This window comes from Drosophila rhopaloa, unplaced genomic scaffold (genome assembly GCF_018152115.1).
Source record: "Drosophila rhopaloa isolate 14029-0021.01 unplaced genomic scaffold, ASM1815211v1 contig_2, whole genome shotgun sequence".
Classification (NCBI taxonomy): domain Eukaryota; kingdom Metazoa; phylum Arthropoda; class Insecta; order Diptera; family Drosophilidae; genus Drosophila; species Drosophila rhopaloa.
Window position 1 is genome coordinate 10322457 of NW_025335083.1, and position 13468 is coordinate 10335924.

At 36.9% G+C, this 13468-nt stretch overlaps 2 protein-coding genes across 2 annotated transcripts; both read right to left on the minus strand.

The window, feature by feature from the left end:
* Positions 1-429: 429 nt before the first annotated feature.
* On the minus strand, positions 430-1481 carry LOC108041625. Its single transcript, XM_017119591.1, has one exon. It carries the CDS (start codon positions 1444-1446, stop codon positions 601-603), a length of 846 nt encoding a protein of 281 aa, XP_016975080.1. The 5' UTR covers positions 1447-1481; the 3' UTR covers positions 430-600.
* Positions 1482-1862: 381 nt separating this feature from the next.
* LOC108041624 lies at positions 1863-12083 on the minus strand. The gene is made up of 3 exons (XM_017119589.2): positions 11815-12083; positions 6449-6634; positions 1863-2475 (listed from the first exon to the last, which is right to left on the minus strand). Exons 1-3 carry the CDS (start codon positions 11882-11884, stop codon positions 2252-2254), a joined length of 480 nt encoding a protein of 159 aa, XP_016975078.1. The 5' UTR covers positions 11885-12083; the 3' UTR covers positions 1863-2251.
* Positions 12084-13468: the final 1385 nt, after the last annotated feature.

Genomic DNA, 13468 nt, shown 5'->3' on the forward strand with positions numbered 1-13468 from the left:
GGCAAGAAGGCAAACGTTCATGCCTCAAATCAAATGCAATGTCAAGCGCAGTGATGTGAGACAATTACTTTTGATTTGCCTGGCAAAATGTATTTTTAATGTGGGCTACGAGTGCTTAAGTCGGTGACTATATGCACTGCCTGTGTACTATATGGAACAGGGTGTAATCTGGCTGATGTCATCACCCTACTTTAAGTTTATTTTGTTTTCCACAGCATTTGACTGCTTTTAAGTAAATTATTTATTAATGGTCTGGTATTACTTACCATATGTGTTAATCATTCGTTAAACTTGAGATTCTTAAGGGGTAAAGGACTTTTTGTGCTTTTTGAATATGACATTACGGATGTTTGCATATATTTAGCTAATAAACAGTGTATAAGTCTTTAGTTAAATTAGATATTTAACTAAAGATAACAGACATTGAAATCAATAAATAGGAAAATATATTTATTTTTGTCACATTTTCCTGAATATATAAATCCACTGTTCTATTTGGCATTGATATGGTTTAATTTAAGGGATGTTGTTGTGCAGATCAAAGGATACAAAGAATTGTTTTTTGGAGTCCTTAGCCAATTGTCACATCCAAAGATCAATTTAATGATTTTTAAGCCCCAAAAGTGTGCAATCAGTGCTGGGGACGCATCCAACCTTGTAGATCCTGAAGGGAACGTTGTACCGGCGCTCGTCCAAGGTGATCAGCATGCAGTTGAGGAGCTGCTGCAGCTGCCGCATCCTGAGGACATAGGGGGCACTCTCGCCGTCATTGAAGATCGGCTGCCCCTTCGCCTGGCAGTGGAACAGGAAGAAGGCTCCTCTGGAGGCGTATTCCGGAATAAATCCAAAGGCCAGAGCCTGATCCCTCAGCTGCAGGATGCCAGTTTGCAAGTGCTGGGCGAAGAACACACTAAGTGCGGAGCCCAAGCTCTTGGTTTTACTGTACAACTTGCCGGACGCGAACTTATCGATGTCCACCCAAAAGTTGCGTCCATTCAGGCAACAATAGGTGTTCAGGGTCTCCAGTGTGGGTTCTCCCACACAATCCCTGCGCTGTCTGGCCGCCAAACTTTCCTCGTAGTAGTCATGTCCATTTAGCAGAATCTTGTCGAGCAGACGAGAGTCCCAGGAGTCCAGGGAATGGAAACTGCCGGCACAACAGGCTACCACACAGCAGGCTAGCACTTTGCCGGGAGCTGAGGTCCTTCCGGATGCGGACTCCAACGAGGTGCCATTCTCCACGGGTTCCACCTGCTGTGGAGTGCCCCACAGAGACCACAAACGGTTGGATATCTCCACCTCGTACCGCTTGTCCTCGTCGCTCTTCCGCCGACGTCGTCCTTCGGCGTTGTGGTCCAGGAGGCGACTCCAAGGCGGCAAGGAATTCCCCGCTTCCATGGCCATCACACGAACGGCGGTGGACCTTCTTTTGGGTGGCTGCCACATTTTTGATGCCCGGTTAGAGGGGGGATGTCAGGTGATTCAAGGCCAAAATGATTGTACTTGACAAACGAAAAGTTTACTAACGACAGTTAATTTAAAGACATTTTATAAAATTTACTTTTCTGAATTTTTAAGGTATAAAATAATGGTTGGAAATGTTTTATGATTATTTTTTTAAAGTTTTTTTTGTGCCAGATAACTTAAAGTTATTTTAAGGCTATCCTAACGTATCACAAGCCTGTTGAATATTATTTATTTACTTTTACTTTTCTAAATATTCAAAATGTTAACATTTTAGTAAATATTGTTGTAATTTTGGATAATAATGGTATACCATTTAGTTAAAAACTGTATTTAATAAATCCTCCCATATCCAATTCATCAATACCTATAAAAACTGTAAAAAAATAAAATCTCCATTTGTTTTATCATCTAATTACGATTTATTTATTTACGTAGAGGCAGAACCCGAAGGCTCCTTACTTTCAATTACAAGTAGAATAATAAAGATATTACAAAGATGTACAGATTACAACAAAGTTAGGTGATCGAGTGTCGAATGATGTGTAGTGCAGAGTTGTTGTGACTACGATAAACTGTTTTGATTTTCGTGGGTGAGGTGATAATGATGAATGGCCAGGACGGGTGGCATTCGGTGTCTCCAGTGATTTGTGCAGATTCGTGAGGGCAAAGTGACTAAAAACTCGTTGAAGAAATTCAGTTAAGTCCGGTCTGAGCACCGAAATTCCCGGCCAGCTTTAACTTCAGCTTGCAGTTCCGTAATTAAGTTCGGACCGGAACGGTTCGCTCATTTGCATAGCGGCAAGTGCCGCAAGGATGCCACCAGAAGGGGCACTATCAGGAGCAGGACCAGCGGAGTGGAGCCACTGCCTCCGTTGCAGCCATCGGTGGTGCAGGTGCGGCAGTAGACGGTCTTTATGTACGACGAGGTCTGGTCGTTGGCGCACTTGTCCGCCGAATCGTCCATGTCCTCGTAAAAACAGGAACGCGAAATCACCCGCTTGCCGTAGACTGAAAATGGAGAGCAGCGTTTAAATATTTTCATTTAGCCATTTTAATTAATGTCTCTGCTCTGTGTGTGCGCATTAAATTTAATTTATGTGTACGTGCCGGCGTGGGCTGCTCAGAAATGACATTTGAAATTGCCGCAAGACGGAAAAAAAAGCCGGCTATGTGGTCATGGTTTTTGAGCCAGTATCTGAGGCTGTGCTACATAAAAAAAGTTCATAAAAAAACAGGATCAAAGAAAAATAAAAGGGCAAAAATATAACGAACTGTTTTTGAGAAAAACAACATCGAAAAAATACGCAATTTTCTGGCTAATACACTACAGACAAAACAGGAAAATGTCAATTTTTGTATACAATATTGTTGTATTTTGTTTTAATTTTTAAATAATTAAAATCAATTAGAGATAAAAGGGAAAATCCGGACATAATTTTGATAGTAATAAGTTTATGATCCCTTTACTTATTCTTTTTTTTTAATTTTCAAGGAATTCTCGACCCAAAGAAAGTCATTTACTGTGGTACTTACTGACCCCTCTTAACCTGCAAGGGGTTCAAGGCTGCTTATATGTTTGGGTTCGGCAAAAAATCGCAGCAAAATGAGGCTGTGCGGCCTGCGAAACGCACACGATTCGCCAAATCGTACCTGAAACTCGACGAAACTAGAGACAATTTGCAATCAGACGGCAAATGAAAACCAGAAAGAGCAAATCGAACAGAAAAAAAATGCACAACAAATTGCGTGTTGTGTGTGTGCAGCAAATAGAACAAAACGACAGACTACCACAAAAAAAATTTCCAATGGAATACGGCAAAAGCGAACTTTAAAAGCAGCTCGAAATGGTCAAAGCTGGCCATTTTTGTGATTGGCTCAGACGGTGGACAGTGGGCCACAGTCAGGCTAATAAAATTGTTGACAATTGTCGCCTTATCACGGCCGTCGCATCAAACAAGGCTCAGAACCACCATCAGAATGCAGCGGCCGCCGTGTGTGCCACATTGCGCATACGCCGCGTGCTCCGCTCGCCAAAGCAGCGCTGCCAAAAATGTCGCTTGAACATTGTCTACCGCACACACAGCGCAATAAATTTAAATTTTAATTAATTTAATTATTTATGGCTCGTTATGTATGTTTTATATAAAAAATTGTTAAGGCAAATATGGTAAATCAAAGTAAAAATGAATATGGTGCGTACTCCGTACGCCGAAGTTTTTTTACTCTTGAAAAGAATTGCATCAGGAAAGTAAATACTAAATAAAATATTAATTTTTATATACTCAACAAAAACATATTTTATTTAGTATTTACTTTCCTAAATTTGGTTATGTACTTTGATGCAAAATATAGACAACAAACCAACTATAAGAAAAGTTATTTTAGTCCAAGCCTTTAATTTCATAAATACTAAATCTTAATAAATTGTCTGATTGTCAAAATGTTTTGATCAATTTTTGCATCGCTTTAAAAATGTCCAAAGAAGAGTTAGTTAACCTTAACAATTAGTGTATTTTAATTTTTTAATTTATTTAACTTGCAAGCTTACAACATGAAAAATTAAAACTTTGAAAAGGAAAATAAATCAACAATTATTGATTGAACGCTGTTTAAGTAGATCGCGCTTAAGCCTATAAAAATAGTTAACTTGTTCAATAAAACATATATATCAAAAATTGACGTTATATATCTCTTCCTTTTGGCTCGTCGATTCCCTGGAGAAAAGAGGCAGAAATAAGCTGTTAGCCGCCAAAAATGGTCCTAGGCCGACTACTTTTTTTTTTATATTGGATTTAAAGCAACAGGTTGCAAAATAGTTGCAGGCGCACACTAAAATCAACAACCTGCAACTAATTGCTTGACTTCATATTTTGGCATTATGGAATACATTTTTAATTTGACATTTGCCGAAAAAGTTAGCCACTCGTCTAAGCTAAACTTCATAAGCAATTAATTTAACGGCAAATAAAAACCCAGATGGCAACAACAAGTTGCATCGCCTAGTTGCATTTTTCTCAGACACATTCTGCCGCCGCAGCCCCCCGACTTACCCCTTCATCACGTAACTGGTAATTGAGCGCTTCACGCTGTGCAACAACTTAATTAATTTATATGTATTTTGTGTATTTTTTCCTTAGCCCGGTCGGCCCGTATATTATGTATTTTGCGCATTACAAGCGCTGCTCATGTAGTTCGGGGACCAAAACTCAGTCAGAGATATAGATATAGCGACGGCTGAGAGTCTGCAATTGCAATTTTAATTGCCAACTGCCAAGCTCAAATCTTGCAAATATTCGCCGAGCCAATTTGTAGACGCTTGATTGCAAAAATTTAATGGTGTTCATTAATTGGCCATAAGAAATTACTTAAATGCGGTTCAAGAAATTCAAGCCGCCGCTTTTTGAAACAGTTGTTGATGATTCTTAAAATGCAATGATTTATTTAAGAATAGTAAATTAATATATGACAGTTAGGTTTTAGAGTTATCAATTATTTGAAAAGTGCAATTTTTCGGAGATTGATTTATTAAAACTTAATTTACTTGTTATCATTTCTTTTTGACATATCTATCCCCTTTAGAAATAACTTTTTTAGAAAATCTTAATCTGATAAGTTTGTAATTTATGACCAGTCTTTATAGAGTTTTTAATTTATGTTTATTAAAATCTATGCAATTTTTCAGTCAGGTCAAGCCGTAATTGTTATGTTAACAAATTGTGGCTAACATTTTTATTGTTTGTTTTGATAAAAAGACAACAAAGCTTTGCCAAACGCAATTACATCATTTAAAGTCAACATATTTTCTATTTCATTGTTTGACTGGCTGACCCACATTAAAATCCGAACCCGACTCGTCTGCCGTTTGACAAATTTATGCGGTGGCCGACAATGCAAAGTGAATTTAGATCAAAATGTGACGACACGGATCGCTTGGCGAGTTTAATTTTGCTTTGTTTTGATATGCTTTTTATTGTTATATGCAAATGTAGAGGTACAACAATAAAACTAGTAAATAAACCAGGCGGACAGCGAAGTAAAATCGGACTTAAGATCACCAAAACCCACCACGAAAAATCACTCATACGCCCCATGTGCCGGCTCTTTCTCCACATAAATTTGCCGTAAATTAGCGGCACATGCAACTGCAACTGGGGGCCAAAATGTCGCCACTTGTCGTTGTTATTGTAGTTGTTGTTTTCACCGCCCGGCAACCAGCCACGCCCCCTTCAAACGCCCAGCAACAGCTGCAGTTGCAGTTGCAGATCTGAGCCGTTCCATTGGCAATTGTCCGCTGTTGTTGTTGTGTCGCCTGCACTTGTTTTGACTTTGTCAGGGCAATAAATTTCAATCTTGTTTGACTCTCGGCCACAACCGGGTGTGAGTCGCGTCGATCCAGCGATCCTAGCCCCCAATAAAATCCACAGTTTGAGAAAAATTATAATTGATATCTTAATACATTTCAGTCTTTCGGAAGGAATCAATGATTTTATGGTTTAATTTCATTAATTATTTAAGTTTCAAACTAAGCCACAGCCAAATTAAATTCCAATTTGACTAGTCTTTGAAATAATTAAAGATAATTTATCATGGGATGTTCTTAATTTTTGTTCTAATTCTGTTAAAATTATTAAATTTTTAAATTAAGGAAATCTTTAATGGAAATTCCCTTAATCTCACATTTAACTTTTACTAGTCTTTTACATAACTAAATTTAATTTAATTTAGGATATTCTTAATTTTTTTTTATTACTGGTTGTGCAGAATATTCTTGATCTTCGGGTTGTTTGAATTTGTATGTATTGTATTTCTACTGATAAATTGTAAGTTTTTGCTCAGTGTAGCCCGTCCAAAGACCGCACACGCGGTCACAACAATGCAAATGCAACGGGTGCACAATTACTCATGCATGTGGATTTTTTCTTTTTGAGGTTCACTGACACAGAGTGGGATATGTTAGTTAGGAGGGGGGGTTTGATCTCACCTTCCTGGACGAGTTTTTTGCAGACGGGCCGCGCATTCACCGACTTCGCGCCCACCGAATAGGTGCAGTTCACGTAGCTCCAATAGCGCTGCTGCTCAGAAATTGACTCCGGCAGAAAGGGATCGTTGCAGAACTCTCCGTTTGAGACGTCCGTCGAACAGCGCCAGCAGCGCAACACCGCGGAGGCTGAAATGGGTAATTAATATCAATTAATTAAGGCATTTTCAATTAAGACAACCTTCGATGCCTTGTAGGGCAAAATATAAAATTTCCCAATGCTTTCTTGGCTAATCAGCTGGAATCGTCGTTAAGAAATACAATAAAAAAACAATTTTAATATTACAAGACATAACAAAATAAATGCATATTGGAATTCGTTTTGTTTTGTTGTAGTTATATTGCCTGATTTTATTCAATGAATTTTAATTGTATTTTAATATAATTACTAATTGCTTAAAATAAAAATAGCATCCAAATATTAAGTTGAGCAATTATAAGAACAATCCTGAACTATGTTCGTTGTTATTTTCCCCAACTTAAAAAGCATTTACCATTCTAAGTTTAGTCTTAACTGATTTCCTATGTTGTTCGAACCATCGACTATCAAAATCATAATAAAGTGAGTAACTAATTCTTGCTTTCCGAATCCATAACCGTTCGACTAATGAATCGCATCCCATCATAATCAAATGGAATGGCCGCTAAGCCATAATTTCCTGCTGCGTACGATGCCGTTGGCGGAGATCTTTGAAATATTGCCGAACAGCCACTAATTTCAGTCGGGAGCCTTTTTGGCCGAGTTATTTATGCGACAGGCTATGGGGCAACTGCCGTATAAAAGTGTCAAAAAGTTCGGCTACAGCTGGTTTATGCGTGCGATTAGCCACTGCGACTAGTGTGTAAATAATTATTTGATTAAACTGAGCCAACGATTGTTGACTGCACTGCGAAAAATTATCTTTTTTTATATCATATATATTTAGTTTTTAGGTATAGGATTTAAGATAAGGATTTAGATTAGACTAAAAGATGATATTGATTGCTTTACATACAGCTATGAAAATGTTTATAATCTCAAATTTTGTATCTGTAATGTAATGGTAAAGATATGGAAATTGAGAAACGATTTATTATATACCCGATCTGATTTTCGGTCAAAAAAATATGTTAGATTTTGTAAATTTGTTTTAAAATGTAATTTTGGTTTAAGACTCTATGATATTCTTTCTGCGTGTGACTCTGAGAATGGTTGAGTGATGATGATGACTGCGGCTGTGATGGCGGCCATAAAACTCGTTTCTCTGGCCAATTTAAACGTCAAACGTTAACGTTCGGGTTAAATGCACTTAGCCAACACTTTGAGGTGCGTTTAAACGAAAGCCTAGATAAGTCGAAAGGCGGGAGAGGGGAACTGGGGAAAGGGGAAAGGCCGGAGAAGTGTGCCAACGCATTGGCCGAAAAACGTGTTTTCGGCCAGCGACCGCATTTGGCCATAAACAACCAGCATAAACATTGCAATTTGCGTTCGATTCGCATTCGCATTGGCAGTTGGCAATTCCACGCAATTGAGTGCCAGAGCCGAAAAAACTGCCGCGAAAAATTGCGGCGTAACCGAGATGGAAATTATAATCATTTACAATATATTGAAATTAATTGACAGTTGAATTGTCAGATCGTTTGCAGAATTGTTTATTTGCGCGTCCGCTCGAAGTCGGTGGCAGTTTACTAATGGTAATGACTGTAATTCCATGGAAACTGAAAATTGATATTGTGCCTGTCAGTGGTTGCATTATGCCAACCGTTGTGGCAGCCGCAGCCGCAACTGCCCGCCAAACATGGTCAAAAACATACGAGTCCGAATCCGAATTCGAATCCGATTCCGATTCCGAGTCCCATTCCGAATTTAATTTGGGCCCGAATGGTGACCGCTAAGTGCGTAAGTATTTGTTGGACGAGATGTTTTCGCCGATAGTTTTGGCCATCGGAATTCGGCTTTAATCATCGTGGCAAAAATGAGCGGGGGAAAGGAAAAAACTGAGGTTCCAAACAGTTCTTTAATTTCCAACCACGCGAAAGTTTTGTAGCATAACTACATTTCAACTCATGTTGAATAATATTAGATACCAACAAAAAATTAAATAAGTGCAGCTACATTTGTTTGCTTAACTCACGCCGTTTAAGTATAAGAAATATTGTTTATTGTTAATTCGATTAAATGCAATTTAACTTTTAGTGGTTACATTTTCTAAGTATTGTTCATGATTTAGTTAACTTCAATTGATTATAATTTAACTTTTAGTGGTTAATTGTTGTCAATATTTTGGTCCATTTTATTTAAACTATATTTTTTTAAATGCTTGAATTAATTATTTATTTTCTTGAATCAACCTTAACCATACAGGGAAAGCAACCCACTAACTTTATTAATTCTGGATAATATTCCAACCCTTTCTAATGCATTTCTAACTCTGTCAAGCCTATAAAAGTAAGTAAAGTTTAATGCCCTTTGCGACCATATCGGCATATGGAATTGCACCATATACCAGGCCGAAAGTACGAGAAGTCTACAATGGGGCACAAAGTTTCCCACACACCGACCACGGGGTTCACATGCAATTTTTCCATTAAGCTCCAAACTTGAGGCGGACTGCAAGTTGGACTTGCAACATTTGGGATCTGCCCCCGAACATCCATAATACATTTGAAACCCTACGACTTTGCCCCCAAAGAAACGTGTTGATTGTCAGCCCCGTTCCACATTTCCCCCCAAAAACTCCCACAAATTGCCGTCCATATCGCGGCGCATTAAACTTGGCAACTTACGAGTGTGTGGAAGTTACATTGTAGTTTCTTCGGGGGGAGGGTGCAACTTTGTGACCCTAAAAAGTAGTAGAGGTTCAGCTGGAGCTTCAATAGAAAGTTTCGCTTTGCCTTGGACTGACGTGCAGTCTAAGTTCGTTCAACTGCGAAAATGCCAAATGCAAAACTCGTCAAACGTTTATCAAAATTGCAGCATATTTGTCACGAATGCCTAAATAATTAGCCAGGAAAGGTATTTGAAAAATGTAAAGGGAAGGGCTATGGGAGTGTACAGTACAGTTTCGATTTTCTTGACCTCTTTTAATTTGAACAGACTACTTGTTCACTTGTATTGTTTTCAAGGTTTAGCTTTTTAAAAATACATTTTAATATGTGTTTTGTATATTATATATTAAGTGTTTACGTCTGCTATTTGCAATATAAAACTATTCACAACACTTAACACATTAAATGCCTAAAGTACAAGAAAAAACAAATATATACACTTTCTGAAGAATTTTCATTGCAATGAATATATATTTTTATTACTGAATGGCTGAAAAATTTGCGAAAGAACTATAAGGCTTCATTTGTATGATAATCAAATTAAACTACATATATAGTTATTAGCTCAGAAAGTTCAAATAAATATACACTGCATCATCATTACATTTAACGACAAAAGTTATGGTTTTAGTTTTCACGTTTGTGTAACATTGTGTCATTAGCGTTCTTGTATTGAATAATCAAAAGTTGATTTGCACTAGTTAAGTGATTTTTAAAAAACATAAACAAATTAATTATTTAAATAATCAGTCTTACCCATAAAATAAAATTAAATTAAACAAATTTATTCGTACATTTCATTAACTTGAAAACAATGGTAATAAATATTTTTAGACACAAAAACCAAAATAAGAAACAATTTTGTGTTTAGAATATTTTGTTAATAAATATTCAATATCGATACCAAATCTTAAATTTACAAATTAATTTTCTTTGATTTGTTGATACAAAAACTCAATCAATAATAATTTTGCTAGCTCGAGTGTATGCATTACTTGCACATTTTCTGATTGCAGTGGGTGTGATTTGTTTTTCTAGGGACTTTAGTTTACTTTTAATATTCGAGATTATTGCGATTTATGTCCAACCAAATTGCAGTGAATTAGTAAGCAACTGAATGGATTTAATTAGGCTTGGCAAAAACAACGAGAACAGCAGCGGATTATTAATTAAGACGATCTGCCGACTGCGATGGCGAACTGACATTTAAGATTAGGCGAAGGTTAAGGCTGGATATGCCTCATCGAAAAACTCGATGACAAGCAGATGAGCTGTTCATAATAGCTGAGATAATTACATGTACTCTGCCATACCCTTAATTTTGTATTATCCCATATCGTTCTAGTAGATCTAAGCCTAGTCATTTTTATTGGGGTGGACCTGAGTGGTCAGTTGGGTTTATGCCACTCCCACGCAACATAAACACAAATAAACTTTTAATTGATGACATGTCGAGATATGTTGCACGCTTTTTCATGGAACATTTGAGGTAATTTTGAGTAATTGCTAAGACATCAAATAAAAATTCTTTTTATGCCCCTTTTTGTGTAATGAAGAAATGTCCAGCAATTAAATGACAACCATATTTTTTTATTTCTCCACATTTCCCTCAGACATTTTTTCCGGCTATTTATAATATTTATTTTCTCTGCATTTTTAAGGTTGAGAAAATATTTTTGTGCTCATTACGGTTGAACGTCGGGTGTTTAAAGTAAAAATAAACACCAATGAGCGGCGGAAAAATATCGAACAAGTGCACAAACAATAATAAATCATGGAAAATTAAGATCTCTCTCTTTTTCTCTTAAATTTCATGTGTTTCCAGTGGATTTCGACTGTCCAGACAATTGCTCTGATAATGGGAAATATGTTAAAGAAATGAATACAGATGGCCATACATTTTAAGACCCTTATCAATGAGGCCAAACAATAAAAACAATTAGTTCGTAAAAATAATAAACACGGTATTTTCAAGTAATAATCAGATGCAAAAAAATACATTACTTATAAAATAACACGACAAAATTTTTTATTTTTTATACATTTTTTGGTGCACTTATTTATTTTAATTAGGGTACCATTCTTTAACTTTGTTATGGATTCATTTTGTGTGAAAACGTATTTCTTCCTAGTCTTTTGATCGTTCCGAAAGCAAAGTGCAATTGTCCATTGACTTTGGAATCATCTGTATAAGAAACTTAAAGTCTGCACCTTTGCAACATATTCGAATTTTCTTTAATATAAGCTCCCCAGTCTTCCTGCATCTTTCAAATACTTTAATCTGACTGAGTTTTCCCCCTATTTTCCGCATAAGCGAACCCTTTTGATTTGGTTCAGTGAACTCGAGCTTGCCGTTTTTTTTTTTGCACATTTGAATGAGAAATCACGCTCACGCACTTAAGTTAGTCCGTGCCACCAAAAAGCCCCACCCACTTCACTTAATTAGCTGCAGTTTCATGCGGAGTCAGTGCAGGTGGACGAAATGGGGTCCTGAAACCCACCTGTATTGAAAAACATCAGCAGGGATAATAGGCCTAGCAAAAGGCAGCCTGTTGAACCGAAGGACGTCATGTTTTATACTTTTTTTTTTTAATTTCTTCGTGGAAAATATAAGTTATTTCACTGCACACCACTGCACTTTAAAAGGGGTTTTGAATTTGTATTTCTTGTGGCTTATATATTCCCAAAAAATATTAACTCTGTGCGATTTTCCGAACACGCATGCGACCCGTTGACAAACTGACTGCGAACTGAAGCTGAAAACTGAAAACTGAACACTGAATACTGAACACTACGCGACAGTTGAACCAATCCAATAACAAAACGAACCCAACCCCAACGCACACGAATCGCCATGAGAGAGATCGTTGAAGGCGGGCGGTTGAAAGACAGCGATTGAACGAGTGCCGCTTTCAACGAGAAGAACATTATTTCGGTGGGCCAGGGGGGGGGCTACTTCTGTTATTCGGTTTCGGATTGGGTTGAGTGGATTTGAGTGGAGCGACGCTGGGTCGGGTTTACGAGTTTACTGCTCCGCGATATGGCTGCACTTTTTTAATGGTGCCCGCAAACACTTGCAGTTTCAGTGGCAGCACTGTGGTCAAAAATAAATACAATTTGAAAAAAATTTAAGGTCTTTTGGAGGTTACTAAGTTTAATAAATTAAACTTTAATCGGAAATCTATTAATAATAAATATACCAAAATTATTAACAAAATATTTGGTCAATAAAAGTATTCGAGACACAAAGTTTAATTACAGTTTTGGTATTGTTTTAAATATGAATGGATTTTATTTGTTAATGCATTTCTATTTTCATGGAAAATATTAAACGAAACATAAAAAGTTTTATATTTGAGACTTTCATATCAGTTCGAATCATTTTTGGTTTCGAAACAATATAATTGTATTGCTTTCAAACATTTAAAACAGTGCGTTTAATATGGTTATTTCTCCAAAATGACTTACATTTACTTTTACAATTTTCCTGATATCTCCAAATTTTTTAGCCCACTGTGCACTGAAATGTGGATTGGCGTTTTGCCACACCATTTGACGCCTAATGGCAGCCACCGTCGCCGTTTCAATCGTCATCGTCACTTTTCTCTGTGCAATATTCACTTCGATTTGACCATCAGTGTCGCCCGTCTAATCAAGTGCAACTCTCTGATAAGGAAATGAATTCGGTTGAGGGGAATATTTTGTTGGGGACAAATTGGCTTTGCCACCGAAAAATGTTGCAAGTACTTAATGCTTTTTCAATTGCAATCGGAAAGTGCGGGTATTTTGAGGTTTTGTCTTTTATTGTCGTTGCAGTTGAGTGAGTGCGTTCGAATTTAATAAAGTTTGTTTTGGGGTTGGATTAGTCGTCAAAAACTTGATTTCTTTTACGACTTTTTGTGGGTACCACATTTATGCGAGTTAGTTATAAAAACGTTTTATTAGATGCTTTTTATTATCAAAGAGGAAAGCAAAACAAGTTTGTGTCTTTAAACATAAAATCACAAATCCTATATCAGGAATAAAATGCACATTTTTAGCATTATCTTAGAAGAATTTTATTCGAAAATATTAGATATATAAAAATATTTGAAAAGTTAACATCTAAATTTATATTTTCACATGGTAAATAAACATTAAGTCTCCTCAAGTTTT